General features: G+C 39.9%; 1 protein-coding gene across 1 annotated transcript in view; it reads right to left on the bottom strand.

The window, feature by feature from the left end:
- Positions 1-3,704: 3,704 nt before the first annotated feature.
- LOC136885576 (protein takeout) overlaps positions 3,705-15,741 on the bottom strand; it is a 47,590-nt gene continuing 35,553 nt past the window's right edge. Inside the window, exons 4-6 of the mRNA XM_067158227.2 lie at positions 10,364-10,506; positions 7,874-8,023; positions 3,705-4,041 (exon numbers count right to left, since the gene is read on the bottom strand). Of these exons, the coding sequence (XP_067014328.1) occupies positions 3,887-4,041; positions 7,874-8,023; positions 10,364-10,506 (448 nt within the window). The 3' untranslated portion in view covers positions 3,705-3,886. The remainder of the gene's footprint in view (positions 4,042-7,873; positions 8,024-10,363; positions 10,507-15,741) is intronic.

The raw sequence follows: 15,741 nt of genomic DNA on the forward strand, positions 1-15,741 counted from the left end.
AAATACAACGTCATAAACCACACTAAAGTGACACGCCACCGTACGAGGAAGTGTAGCTTTGATTATAGTGTTGTTATGGTGAGCGTAACTGAAATAGCTTCTGGGAATGGAAGATAAAACTATATTACTGTGTAACCGAATGAGTTGAACGGCCCTTATATATGTAGCTTGCATTCTAGAGATCATACGTTCGAAACGCACCATCGGTAGCCGTGGAGATTGTTTTCTGTAGTTTCCGCTTTTTTACAACAGGCAAAAACTGGGGCTGTTTGTTATTATGGCCACAGCCCTTTCTTACCAGTCCTTGTCTTTCCCTATCTCATAATTTCCGAAAACTTACCTGAATTAGTGCTACGATTATCCGGAAAAAAGAAAAACACACACAAATTACTTTTTAGTGCCACTATTATGTGTGCTTACTTGGCAGTAAATGTAATAACTGAATCCCTCCCGGTTGATGTATGTGACAGCTCTCTGACGATCGGGACAAGTTATTCTGATATGGATGTAGTGGAAGTGAGCTATAATTCCGGGGAAATTATCCCAAATATAATAAAATATATCGATTGCCAAGAACTGTAGTCAAGTTGACAGTTACCGAATTGGCCCTTGCGTCATATTTCATGCTACATAGCATCTAATTGTGATTCACTCCTAAAATTTGAAGTTAAACAGTGTTTCAACATGGCCGGTTGAACATCGGTTTTGGACAGTGTCTAAGTAATAATTAAGTTTTAGCAATGCGGCGGGCATACTTGAACGTTGTTTAACCGTAAACATCGTCTAAATATTGTTTCTGCAATCGGCTCTTTGCTTTCGTAGGAATCGCTGCTTCAAGTAGCCTACCGGTACGTGTTGGGCAGACTACTGTTATTTATGTCTTGACGTATTTTGCTGGTTACTTTTCATAAAACACGTGTTACTGATTAAAAGTTTCATTAATTAGCTAACCTTAGACTACGTTCGCATATTGATGCTATACAAATAGTAGTTACCAAACTATTAATTACATCAGAACCGCAAAAACATGAAATTAAAATCCCTTCAAAACACATGGCAAACTTTTACCGCGCGCTCTGAGAAAATGCTTCGGCTAATTTCGGGGATTCTCGTGTCTATCGCTGATCCACTCGCCAGCGATACCTGAGCTATGTTCTCTTTGATCCTTATAACCCCTCGCCTTGTACACCCTCCTTATGTCCAAAAGCCCCGCGCCAAAAGTCATGAAATTAAATCAATTCGCTGGTTCTGGACAGTAACCGGGTGTTAAAGTCAAACTTATCGCTACGTACGCGAATATACAGAGCTAATTAAAGGAACAGCCTCTTGATAAACCATTTTACTAATGCGTCAACCTCGGTTAAGACTTAACCGTGGTAAAATGGATAGCTTACCAAGGTTAAGTTGAATTTCTGTTGCCTCAAGCCTGGTTCTGAAATTCGTGACGTTTTACCGTGGTTAAGAGTTAACCGGTCATGAGCGAGCTGTTAAGCAGCTAACCAAGGCTTTAAGGCCTACGTAAGCTACATAACCTCACGAGTAAGTTGTATATTACGTACAGCAAAACCCAAAAGTGTCGTGATCCTATTTAAAAGTTTACCGGTCGTGCGTGAGTGATAAAACCTCACATTGCATGCATCCAAAGTGTCATGATGTTATCGTTAAAATGGATTTGGCAGCACATATCGTGTGTCTACAATATCTTGAGGATGAAGAATAGAGAGAAAGTGATTGTGGCGTCCTTGTTACAGGTGACTTCGCCAAGAAGTAATCTAAGTAGGTGAGCATTTTAGTTTCAACTGCACTAAAATGTGGCGTTTTTGTTCGCCCTTCCTTCTCCATACCGGTTGCTGGTGATGGTGGTGGTGGTGGCGGTGATTATTGTTTTAAGAGGAAGTACAACTAGGCAACCAATTTCTATATAACACTAATCAAGGAGAAAAAATGGAAGGGATCAAAAACTTCGAGAAATGAAGCTATCGGCCAAAGGAAGACAAAAGCCACGAAGGGCGTGAAAATAAAAGACTCCCTAGGCCTCGATACCTACTAGCGTCGGGGTCAGAAAAGAACAAGAGCTGACGAAGAGAGGTCGGATAGGATAGATGAAAGTGAGGAGCCTGGCACAAGTAAGTGGAAACAATACCAGGACTCAGCTAAGAGCCACGTGGTCTCCAACCCACGCTCCCAGGTTCAGAGCCCCTGGGGCTTATGACAGTCAGGGGATACCACGAGTGTTATTCTACCGCCCCTACCCACAGGAGAACATATCGGAGAACTAACCTAACGAAACAAAATTAATTCATCTTAGAAATAAAGGGTTGTAATAGAAGATATGATAAAAATGACTACAATGATGCTGACAAGGAGACAAATGATTGTATGTATGTTCAGTCTTCATCCCTAAGGCTGGTTGGATCCTCAACAGCTCCGCCATCAGCTGTCATAGGTGGCCTAGGCATAACTGAAGAGGCATACTAGGGAAATGAGGAGTGAGGTAGTTTCCCGTTGCTTTCCTCACTGAGCCAGAAGTTGCTGTTACATATCAGTCTGCCAAGCCCACTTGAAATGCACGCACCAACCGACCCTATGAGCAACATTTTCACACCATTCATAGCAGGGACTGGCTGCAGAAGGAATGGCATTACTAGCATCGCTCATACCTAAGTCACTTTCATATTGTCACAGCCAAGGATAAGACAGAGACAGATCTATGAAAGTAACAAAATTGCTCTAGCCCATACCGGAAGACATAGTGCATTGTAAACACTAGGTCCCGCCAGTAAAGGCATGACAAATGATTATAAAACTTTTATATACAAGTGTAAAATAACATTTCGTCCTAGGATTAAAGAGACACCTGACGATTCCAGACAAAACATAAACAACTGGAAACTGGATAAATTAGAGACACATGGCTGTCGAAAATATCACTACCTGCTGAATACTCTTAGAATTGACTCTCCATACATGGGTTTCCCCATAAGATATGCGCAAACCAGAAGTTCCACGGGTTTTCCGTGGTTTCCCATTTTCACACCAAGCAAATGCTGGGGCTGTACTTTAATAAAAAGCCACGGCCGCTTCCTTCCCATTCCTAGGCCTTTCCTGTCCCATTCGTCGCCATAAGACCTATCTGTGTCGGTGCGACGTATTGCAACTAGAAGGTCCATGAGCCAGACGAAGATTGTAAGTGCACTTTGTGTGGACAGAAGTGTAGTAGATATCACATCATAACATGCACGAAAAGAAATAGGACAGTTACAGACTATAGCAAAGACTGAAATGTGAAATTTAATTAATGCTCAAACTTGAGTGTACAATTCTCTATTAATTAATTAATTAATTAATTAATTAATTAATTAATTAATTAATAACTTCTGAGGTGAATAATAGCGATAAAAATGAGCGTCAAGAAACCGCAGTTTCAAAACCAATGATTAGTAATGGTGCAATAAGTTAATGCCAATACTACGGTAAGAATTTTACCACGGTGCACCCGGGCATAAGACTTATCTCTTTCTAGGGGATTTACTGAACCACGGAACGTTTAAAATGCGCCGCGTCTGATATTATTCGAGTGGTTTCTCTTTGGGATATGGTATGGAATTCAGTACCAAAGAATGTGGGGAGAAATGAAGACACTCATCTTTAGAGAAGTGGATTCCTGTTGTGGACAGGTTCACTGCTGTATTCTGCGTTACAAATACAAAATATTCAACTTATAATACTTTTAAAAACTGCCTTCTTGCTGAAGAAGATATCATCCGTGTGCTTGTTTTCCAACGCACACACCATTGTCCTTCTTTTGATTGAGATCACTACCGATCTGAAGAGAAGAGAATTGCTACTGCTGTGGATATTTTCCCAACAGTTCTATGGGAAAGAATCAAGCTTCAGGAAAGAGTTCCTTGAAGGGTACCCTGAGGAAGATGAGGTTAAGAGCGTCCTTCATGAAGTTCCCCCACGTGTCGTTGGAGACGGGTAGAAGTTCTTGGTACACAAACCTCCAGTAGCGGTTGAAGAAAGCCACTGCTGCTTGACCTGGAATAAGGAGAATTCAGTGTTAGCTTGATGCAAGTGTAATGGATTAGTATAACTTGGGAACAATTCTCTAACCCATGAGTAAATAATGGAAATATCGAGCTCGATGATTATTATTATTATTATTATTATTATTATTATTATTATTATTATTATTATTATTATTATTATTATTATTATTATTATTATTATGACTTGTGAGGTGTGGCTATGAAGTTGTTTATGTCTATTAGTATTATTTTCGTAGTTATGTGTGGACTTTATTTGGTATAAATCGTGATCGTATTATTTGTGAGGTTATGTCATGATACATATGCTGTATGTACATTAATATGAGTTTACTTAATGTACGAATACGTAATTAATAGTATATAATTTATTATTACCTGTATGTTGTATAAATCCAGCGCAATGTTGTGCAACATACGGTAATAGTCCACAGCAACGTATCTTACCACTGGAATTGTGTAGAAAATTCCTTTCATTGTAAATAGGTTATTGGAGACTTTCGAAATTACGAGAAAACATGTTGTGTCATACTCTTCTAGAAGCCCGACCAGGCAATGTATATAAACAGGCAGTCTTGGGAGTTGAGTTGAGTTGTTTAACGAGACTTGTAGTGGAAGTCGTTAGTCAAGTATGTGAATTTTGTTAGGTTGGTAGTTGGTTGACATGCAATTGTTGTAGTCTTCTTCTTCTTCCTGGTAGCAGTGTTTTGTTCAAGAGGGCAATTATTAGAGAGAGAGAGAGAGAGAGAGGGTATGTGTGTGTGTGTGTGTGTGTGTGTGTAAAATTTGTAAATAAAAGTGTACACAATTGACAGCAATTCGTGTGTGCGTCTTTGTAGTTACAACAAGCTTCAAGATTCAATTACTCTAAAACTAGTTAGTAAAAGTAAAGAAAACTCGAGTCCTCGTACGATTCAAGCAAGTGTGACTCCTTTTAGGCACCCCATCTTTCCCATCCCAATTGAAGAAAGCTGCAAACTTCTTTTAGCATGGATATATTTTTGCGAGCAACATGAAGAGGCTAGCAGAAGATCGTCAGATGTGGCTACAGCGACTAGGCATTGCCTTTAGTAGATGATGATGATGATGATGATGATGTTTGGCGCTGGGGTCTATCTGGAATTTTCATCATCTGTTTCCCAACACCGTTGTAACCATGACAACCAGTTGTCTTTCAAATTTTTCATTCGATTCAATACTTCACAAGAAAAATTGTCAAATATTGTCAAAGATTGTTCAATATTGTTGAATGTTTGACAAGATTTGAAAAGAGTTGGCAAGGTGTGATAGCATTTTGTTTTAACATGGAGGAAAGGCAGGCAGCAATTGTGGTTCTTTGCATAGCAGGGCGATATAGGCTACTGTATTCTTTAAAAAAAGAGAAACGTGCAATAAACCATAATTCATATGGGGAAAATTTAAAGTGAATGAAACTTGTAAACTGGTGAATCAATAAAAATAAGTTGGTGGTTGTACAAGTGTTTGCTTTTGTACACAACACTTGTAAAGTCTTGAATTTGACAAAAAATAATTGGTCGTGTCTGCTTACTAGATGGCAGAGTAAATCTCTCTTGGGAGTCTATGGCTGAGTGTTAATGAACTTCGTCAGGTAAACAACAAATGTGTCACCAGAGATATTTTACATGCCGACATCGTACGACATGGAGTGTCAAATGGACTTTTTCCCCTCCTTAAAAAATCCGGCTACTTCTGCCGGGTTTGATCCCGGATCTTGGGATCTGGAGGCCATCACTTCACCTAGTTAAAAGATGACATGCCATCAAAATCCACGCCCAGGTTATCTTACTATAGCTCATTCCATGTTAAGTAAACAGTATTGCTCCTATGACAACAGGGTTACCATATCGAACGGCTCTGCTTAACACCATCACGGGTAAATTTAGTATTCAAGTATAAAAGACGAAAGAAACTAAGCTGCAAATTATTTTTATGAGTTAAAGAGGACGAGAGGTTTACAGGGGCTATTTTTGGTTAGTACAGAATCAGAGGTAAACTACGGCACATAAAAAATATCAGCATTGAAGTGTAAGGCAAATTGAGGAGAAAATATAAAAATAATATTTTTATGGTCTCGAGGAGTGAGGGATTACATTTAATAAATTTTTCTAGGCAACGCGGGGTACTACTGCGCTGTCGTATTGCTCACAAAAACAATAGTAAAAATTAAATGTGGTCGAAAAAAAATAGTAAAATCAAAATGCGCTTAAGAAAGAACAGCTAAATAACAAAACGAAGGACAAGTAAAACACACGGCAAACATTTGTATCAGTATAAGTTATGCCATGACGTATCGCTGCACACACCAACACCAAAATCTTCAGTAACAACTTCTGTAAAGTAATAGAACACACACAAATACTATGCAATATACAACCAACTCTCACTCAACACAAGGCAAGTACGCACTGATTTAAAGCCTAAAAACACACACGCAACAAATAAATACTGGCTGTTCCTGCCATTGTGCTTCCACCTTTCCAATATATTTATGAAAAAGAAAATGTTATGTAGTTATTTTAATAACTCACGTGCAAAAATGCCTCATCACTTTTACCCGTCTTTCATAATACATTGCAAAGTACAGTATAATATCCATTAATCACGAGGAATTATGAGTGTTTCAGAGGTGGGGGCGGGGGTGTTCACTCCTTGTAGGTCCATAAGAGCAATACTGTTTTCTTAACGTGGAATGAGCTATAGGTCTGAGAACATTCCACAACCAGTCTTGGAAACTTATACCATCAGATAAGTGAGCTTTGACTTTTTCAAAGTGCGCTGATGTTACGAACTCTCTGTAGGAATACTGATTACTGGTTACAATGTTTAGAACAGGCGGCAAAGGAAATCAAAGAGGAGTGTGGAAAGGGAATCATAATCCAAGGAAAGGAAGTCAAAACCCTGAGATTTGTCGATGATATTGTTATTTTATCTGAGACTGCAGAGGATCTGGAGAAACTACTGAATGGTATAGAGAGTCTTGACGAAAATGTATAAGGTGAAAATAAGTCCAAACCAAAAACAATGGAGTGCGGTCGAACGAAGTCAGGTGATGCAGGAAATATTAGATTAGGAAATGAAGTCTTCGAATATTGTTACTTGGGCAGTAAAATAACTAACGATGCCAGAAGTAAGGAGGACATAAAATGCAGACTAGCACAAGTAAGGAAGAGCTTTCTTAAGAAAAGAAATTTGTTCACTTCAAACATTGATATAGGAATTAGAAAGATGCTTTTGAAGACCTTCGTCTGAAGCGTGGAATTGTATGGAACTGAAGCATGGACGAATAGAAGCTTTTGAAATGTGGTGATACAGAAGAATGCTGAAGGTGAGATGGATAGATCGAATCATGAATGAAGAGATACTGAATTGAATTTGGCTAAATTTGACGAGAAGAAGAGACAGAATGTTAGAACACATCTTAAGACACCCAGGACTTGTTCACTTGGTTTTTGAGTGAAATGTAAGTGGTAAGAACGGTACGGGAAGACCAAGGTATGAACATGACATGCAGATAAGAGCGGATGTGGAATGCATTAGTTACATAGAAATGAAAATATTAGCACAGAATAGGGTGGCATGGAGGGCTGCATCAAACCGGCCTATGGACTGATGATTCAGATAACAAAAAACAACAACTTAATGGTTTGTATGTTGCGTCGGTCCTCCTGTTTACTCCTTGACTCAGAAAAGAAATGTAAGCATGAATGAAAACAAAGCTGCCATATTACTGGACGTATACCACGGGAGCAACATCGTGCGATTCTGCCACAAGTTCTTCTGGAATAAGAAAGACGAATACTTACTGAGTTCCTCATTGCCAGGGATGAGATTCGATCCGTACACCTTGAGGTCTCCAACCTCCGGCAGCATGCTGAAGCGAGTCACTCGAACAAAGTCTTCACCTCCCTTGTTGATGTGGACGCCAGTAATGTCCCAGGTTGCGCTTACGTTCGCTTTAAAACAAAAAAAAAATCCATTTTAGATCCAACATCATAACAAAACTGTTTATTTTTCAAAAGGCTTTCAGAGAAATTGAGAAAGAACACATTTGACTTTAAAGGGAGTTGACAAAATGTCAGTCACTAACAAAATATTAATACTAAGTAAATTCATAGTTCCGCCTCTGTGGTGTAGCGGTTAGTGTGATTAGCTGCCACCCCCGGAGGCCCGGGTTCGATTCCCGGCTCTGCCACGAAAATTTGAAAAGTGGTACGAGGGCTGGAACGGGGTCCACTCAGCCTCGGGAGGTCAACTGAGTAGAGGTGGGTTCGATTCCCACCTCACCCATCCTGGAAGTGGTTTTCCGTGGTTTCCCACTTCTCCTCCAGGCAAATACCGGGATGGTACCTAACTTAAGGCCACGGCCGCTTCCTCTTCCTTGTCTATCCCTTCCGATCTCCCCATCCCCCACCAAGGCCCCTGTTCCCCTGTTCAGCGTAGCAGGTGAGGCCGCCTGGGCGAGGTACTGATCATTAACTTAGAAGACAAAATACTGTGTAGTCGACATACTTTGTCCTTGTGGCAGCCTCCGCATGGGGGAAGTAATAATAAATAATAATAATAATAATAACAATAAACTCCCCAGTTGTATCCCCCGATCCGATGTCTGAAGCTCCAGGACACTGCCCTTGAGGCGGTAGAGGTGGGATCCCTCGCTAAGTCGAACCTACTATCTCCCGGATGCAAGCCCACAGAGGCGCGCGGCTGTGGGCTTGCATCCGGGAGATAGTAGGTTCGAATCCCACTACCGGCAGCCCTGAAGATGGTTTTCCGTGGTTTCCCATTTTCACACCAGGCAAATGCTGGGGCTGTACCTTAATTAAGGCCACGGCCGCTTCCTTCCAACTCCTAGACCTTTCCTATCCCATCGTCGCCATAAGACCTATCTGTGTCGGTGCGACGTAAAGCTCCTAGCAAAAAAACCTCGCTAAGTCCGAGGGAAAAAAAGCCAACCCTGGACAATAAACAGATTAAGAAAGAAAGAAAGAAAGAAAGAAATTCATAGTTCATAGTTCAAACTCAAAAAAAATAGTATTGTAAATTTCAGGTAGCCACATGCGAAATTGCTCAATATTAGTACCGGTGAGTTTATAATTAGTGGTAATTGTTATCTAATTTAAAGTTAATCTCGTGTTACTTATAATTAATATCAAATAACAACTGTGGGCAATTACCTATTCAATCAGTCAATCAAACAATCCCACTGATCTGCGTTTAGGGCAGTTGCACAGGGGGCAGATTCCCTATCTGTTGTTTTCCTAGTCTTTTCTTAAATAATTGCAGAGAATATGGAAATGTATTGAACAACTTCCTTTGTAAATTATTGTAATCACTAATTCACCTTCCTGTAAACGAATATTCGCCCCGATCTTTCCTCTCTAGTTTTAAAAACACCACTCAGATTTCTTCGCCTACTGATGTCCTCCCACGCCATCTCTCCACTGACAGCTCGGAACATACCACTTAGTCGAGCAGCTCGTCTTCTTTCACCCAAGTCTTCCCAGGCCAAACTTTGCAACATTTTCGCAACGCTACTCTTTTGTCGGAAATCACCCAGAACAAATCCAGCTGATTTTCTTTGGATTTTTCCAGTTCTCGAGTCAAGTAATCCTGGTGAGGGTCCCATACACTGGAACCATACTCCAGAGACTTACATGCCCTCTCCTTTACATCCTTACTACAACCCCTAAATACCCTCATAACCATGTGCAGAGATATACCCTTAATTAACAATCATATTTGTGTTATTACCCCAATGAATATATTTCCTTATATTTACACCTGGGTACTTACATTGATCCCCAAAAGGAACGTTCACCCCAACAACGCAGTAATTAAAACTGAGAAAACTTTTCCTATTAGTGAAACTCACAACCTGACTTTTAACCCCGTTCATGATCATATCATTGCCTGCTGTCCATCTCTCAACGTTATCGAGGTCTTTTCTAAATTGTTCACAATCTTGTAACTTATTTATTACTCTATACAATATAACATCATCCGTAAATAGCCTTATTCCAGTTCCTTACTAATATCATTTATGATTGTAAGAAAAAATAAATGTCCGATAACACTGCCTTGAGGATTTCCCCTCTTAATGATTACAGGATCAGATAATGTTTCACCTATACTCTAATTCTCTGAGTTATTTTCTAGATATAAAATCACCCATTCAGTCAGTAGTTCATGGATAATCGATTGTTAATACCGTTGGAATAAAAGAAGGGTAAATATATAATTTAAAAGTAATCTGACATTGGAGTGTCGGTTACCAGCTTGATGTGAATACTTACTCATACTGATGTTGAAGAAGCCTTTAGTATTGAGTGGTATTCCGAAGAGCTTGGCGTCCACCTTGTAGTCTCCTTCCACAAGTATGGCTGGCATCGTGAAATCAATCTCTGCATGGAAGTTCTTAGGGTCATCCAACTGAGTCCTGGAAATATTTATTTCCATTAAAACTAAAACACACAATTATCGGCCAAGCAGTGACATTTCAAGACTAATGGTAAAACTAGATTATTATTATTATTATTATTATTATTATTATTATTATTATTATTATTATTATTATTATTATTATTATTATTATTATTATTATTATTATTCGTTTAACTTCCATGGTTGGATTTTTCCCCCGGACTCCGAGGGATCCCACCTCTACCGGCCTCAAGGGCAGTGTCCTGGAGCGTGAGACATTCGGTCGGGGATACAACTTGGGTGGAGGACCAATACCTCGCAATGCTGAACAGGGACCTTGTGGCGGATGGGAAGATTGGAAGAGATAGAAAAGGAAGAAAGAAGGAAGCGGCAGTGGCAGTAAGTTAGGTACCATCCCGGCATGTGTCCTTGCATTTGCCCGGAGGAGAAGCAGGAAACCACGAAAAAATGTTGCTGTTGGTAGTCCTGGATTCATGTTAACCAATTTTTTACATTCTTGGTCAGTAAATACAAATGAAATATTCCTAGAAGTCTGTTTTAGTTGACTCTGAATTTCGAGGGTAGGATCCTTACTAATTAGAGAAAATGTACTGTCCGTGAAGAAGTGTTTAATTTTATTGATATATTCCCCTCTATCCACGATTCTGTGGAATTACCCTTATCTGCTTTTATTATAATACCTCCTTCCCCATGGCGCTACAGCCCCAGACGAACTTGGCCTCCCAAGCGGCCGCTGCTCAACGCGAAGGCCTGCAGATTACGAGGTGTCGTGTGGTCGGCACAAAGAATCCTCTCGGCCGTTATTCTTGGCTTTCTAGATTATCTGCACTACCGGTCAAAAGTTTTCGATCACCTATCACAACTATGGATTTGTGGTTAAAACAGAGATGTAGTTTTAAATAAGCTATCATAGCCCTGTTCTGATAATAAAACAAACATAAACATGTAAAGAGGGAACGACTCTGTTGTGCATTTGACCGGTTCTCCGCATGGAGGGTCGCTGATGAGTAACCACAACAACACTGATGTGTCTTTAACCAAGACGTGTCCACTCGAATAGGCCTCATTCCTTCAGCTGTCTGTGTAGCAAGCAGTACACTGTGTGCAGCTAGCAGTGTGTTTGTGTATCGAATCAGGGGTGCATACCATATTACCTCCAAATGGGACGGAAGCAGGAGATTAGAACTGAAAAACGTGCTATAATTGTAGCTCCGCATCACGAAGGGTATTCTAGTAGGACAGTGTTCTGTTGGAAAGGATCTAAGCTACAGGTCTGGTACTACTACCATAGCTCAATTGGTAGAGCAAACGACGCGAAATCGGGAGGTTGTGGGTTCGGATTCCACTGGTGTCTGGTTGGCCATTTTTGTTCTGTACTTAACATCCCTTCAACACGTACTAAATGAACGTAACACGACCTAATAGGTTAAAAGTCGGTTTCGATTTCAAGTATTATAAACCAAATAGGCAAAACAAGACTGCGACAGACATATCAAGACTAGTTATCTGACGCTGCTCCACAACATTCCTTATAAGTACACTCAACTCTCGATTAACCGGGTTAAGGCTTCCCGGATAAGTAAAATTGCGGTTAACCCGCAAAAAGTTACAACAGGTGTACTGAAAGTACAGTTAAAATGATAATAAATGATACTACTGTATTGTTTTTTATTAACTTACCCAATACGTTCCAGTAAAAGTAGCACTTAGGACAATTAATAAATGAAAAAATAAACAGCACTTTTCGTTGAAACTAATAAGGCAAAGAAAATTATTCAGACTACCTGACTATACTGTTTTCTCTTAGTAGCATGTAAGTTGTCAGGAACGTTCTGCCATCTGTTGGTATATTCAGAAGCTGGGGAAGGTCAGAGAAACAAAAAGTATTTAGCAGAGGATAGTATTCCTCCATCATCAGAGGAAGTATATAATCTCTGTCTTCACAGGTAGTAATCAAACATGGCGGCCTGCAATGCCATCACTAACGATGAAAATGACATGTCAGAATATTAACGAAAGTGTTACTTTTCTGCTTTTGTACCGAGAAACACTTTTTCTTTATTTTGCTTCTCAAATTTCTCAAAACAAGTTTTCGGTGATGAGAGCATCATCCTGGCAATATTATCCCGACCTTTTGTAATTCTATATTACTGTAACTCCTAACACTCGTGCATTTTTAGTGTTCTTGATATCGCGGTTAAGCCGCACCGCGGTTAATTCGATTACGGTAAATCGAGAGTTGAGTGTAGGTCAAATAACGTGTTTTGATATAAAATAGCTCCATGCGCTGCCCAGGTACTATTTTGAACGTTAAATTTTAGGATTTGGTTAACCTGTTAATTATGTGTAAAGGGACCTTTTGTAGATTTCTTCATTGTGATGACTGATATTTTACGATACTTTTTTTTACAATTTGTTTTACGTCGTACCGATACAGATGGGTCTTATGGCGACGATAGGATAGAAAAGGGCTAGGCGTGGAAAGGAAGCGACTGTGACCTTAATTAAGGTACAACGCAAGCATTTGCCTGGTGTGAAAATAGAAAACAATAGAAAACTGAAAAAAACACCTTCAGAGCTGCAAATGAGGTTCAAACCCACTCTCTCCCGAATGCAAGCTGAGAGCTACATGACCTAAACCATGCAGCCACTCGCTTGGTTTTTACGAAATATTTTGTAGCTTTAGAGTTATTGGGCCGATTGCAGAAACGGTGTTCAGATAATGTCTAGGGTTAAACAATGCTTAAGTATGCTGCCGCATTGCAGAGACATTGGGCCGATTGCAGAAACGGTGTTTAGACAATGTCTAGGGTTAAACAATGCCTAAGCATGGCTGCCGCATTGCATAGACATTGGGCCGATTGCAGAAACTGCAGAGACATTATTTATCACTTAGGCACTGTCTAAAACCGATGTTCAAGCGACCATGTTTTAACACTGCTGAGAACACCGTTTAACCTCAAATGAGAGGAGTGAATCACCATCAGAGGTTATGTACCATGAAACATGTAATTTGTATTATCATGGTCAGACGGTTCCGGAAAGAAAGGTTAGTCCGAAGGCCTCTCTGCGGGTCGCACGCTGAGAAACTACAGCCAGCAATTCCTTTGGAATAGTACGGCGAGGTAGAGCTTAAAATAAAATTTCGCTTTTCAAGAGACTTGTTTCTTGAGACTGACAAAGGGACAGTCCGGTAACTGTCAACTTGAATACAATTCTTAACAACCGATATTTTTTATTATACATGGGGTAGTTACATATAAATTATAAACAGAAAAGTTTACCACCTATTCAATACATAGTTATATTTACAATGCGTGTATTTAGATTACTATTTACATTACTAAATATAACTATGTATTGAATAGATGGAAAACTTTTCTATTTATAATTTATATGTAATCTCAGTTCAATACGGACCAACAACATGAAGTTCATAACCCTTGAACATGGGGTAGTTTCCATGAAATTATATGTCACTTCGACTATATATATGTCAGAATTACTTGTCCCAATCGTCGGGGGCTGTCACATACATCAACCGGGAGGTATTCACTTATATTTACTGCCATGTAAGCACACATAATAGCGAAAACTAAAAAGTAGGTTGTATGTGGTTTTTATGTATATAATCGTCGCGCTAATTCAGATAAGTTTTCGGCAACTATGAGATAGGAAAAGGCATGGACTGGGGAAGAAGAGCCGTAGCCATAATAACAGCCCTAGTATTTGCCTGGTGTAAAAATAGGGAAACTACGGAAAGTAGTCTTCAGGGCCGCCGATTGTGTGTTTCGAACTTATGATCTCCTATATTTATGATTTAACCCCCTGTGGGTGGGGGCGGTAGAATAACACCCACGGTATCCCCTGCCTGTCGTAAGAGGTGACTAAAAGGGGCCACAGGGGCTCTGAAATTTGGAGCGTGTGGTGGCGACTACGGGACCCTAAGCTGAGTCCTGGCATTGCTTCCACTTACTTGTTCCAGGCTCCTCACTTTCATCTATCCTATCCGACCTTCCTTGGTCAACTCTTGTTCTTTTCCGACCACGACGGTATTACGTATGGAGGCCTAGGGAGTCTTTCATTTTCATGCCCTTCGTGGCCCTTGTCTTCCTTCAGCCGATATCTTCATTTTTCGAAGATCGGATCCCTTCCATTTTCCCTCTGATTAGTGTTATATAGAGGATGGTTGCCTAGTTGTACTTCCTCTTAAAACAATAAACATCACCACAATCACCATTTATGATCTATATGGCCCGTACAACTCATTCGGTTAAGGCCGGTCTCCACTGATTAACATTTAACATGTTAAATGTTAAAAGTGTTAAATGTTAACTGGTGACACCATCAACATGTTAAATGTTAAATGTTGAATACTGTTTCATTTAACATTGTGTCCACACTTGATAAACATGTTAAACTTGACTTTCTGTGTTTATATATAGGTAGTTCATCATATCAGTTTGTGGTAATACATTTAGGTGGTGTCTGGTATTTTCAAACAAGGACAATGGACTCAGATGAATAGGATTTGGCCTCTGTTATTGCCATTGTTGCTTCTTGTTATGATTTAGAAATGCAGTTCTATTAGACATATTTCCGCCCCTCATCCTGCGCATTGCTTCAAAAGCAAACCACTTTGAAGTATAAATTTTGTCCGCTCCCGCCCCCGACTTTTTCTGATTTTTTGCAATACTCGACTGTAATGGGAGCGGAGGGACGCTAGTTTTTTTCGATTCACTCGCGGGAACAATAGGGAACATGCATGATCCGGGGTTTTAATTAAAAATATGCTAATCTGATACAAAATTACATGCAGAATTCAAAAATGTGATCAGAATGTACAAATAATAACTCCAAACATGATAAAAATCTACGAAAATGTCATGTCACGCAAGTACGCGATCTCATTGGCCTGACGTCATCGTACAGGTTGACTGAATTAGCAGACGAAATAACACGTAGTGTGCTGTGAGAAGCAGGATACACTTCGCGTATTTCTACTTTACGTTAGTGTCTAGTATGGTTAAATTCGAGGTCTATACATTGGATAATAATCTGGTGGTATATTTTAGACTTAAAATGAATCCTGCGCAGACAGTGAGGCAGAAAACTTATAAATGGTGTAGAGTTCCGATGTGCAATAACACATCGCATACCATCCCAAACAAATTGTTTATAAACGTTCCAAAGACGCTAAAACTAGGGAGAAATGGATTTTGGCGAGCTG

The sequence above is a fragment of the Anabrus simplex genome, chromosome 14 (assembly GCF_040414725.1).
Source record: "Anabrus simplex isolate iqAnaSimp1 chromosome 14, ASM4041472v1, whole genome shotgun sequence".
Taxonomy (NCBI): Eukaryota; Metazoa; Arthropoda; class Insecta; order Orthoptera; family Tettigoniidae; genus Anabrus; species Anabrus simplex.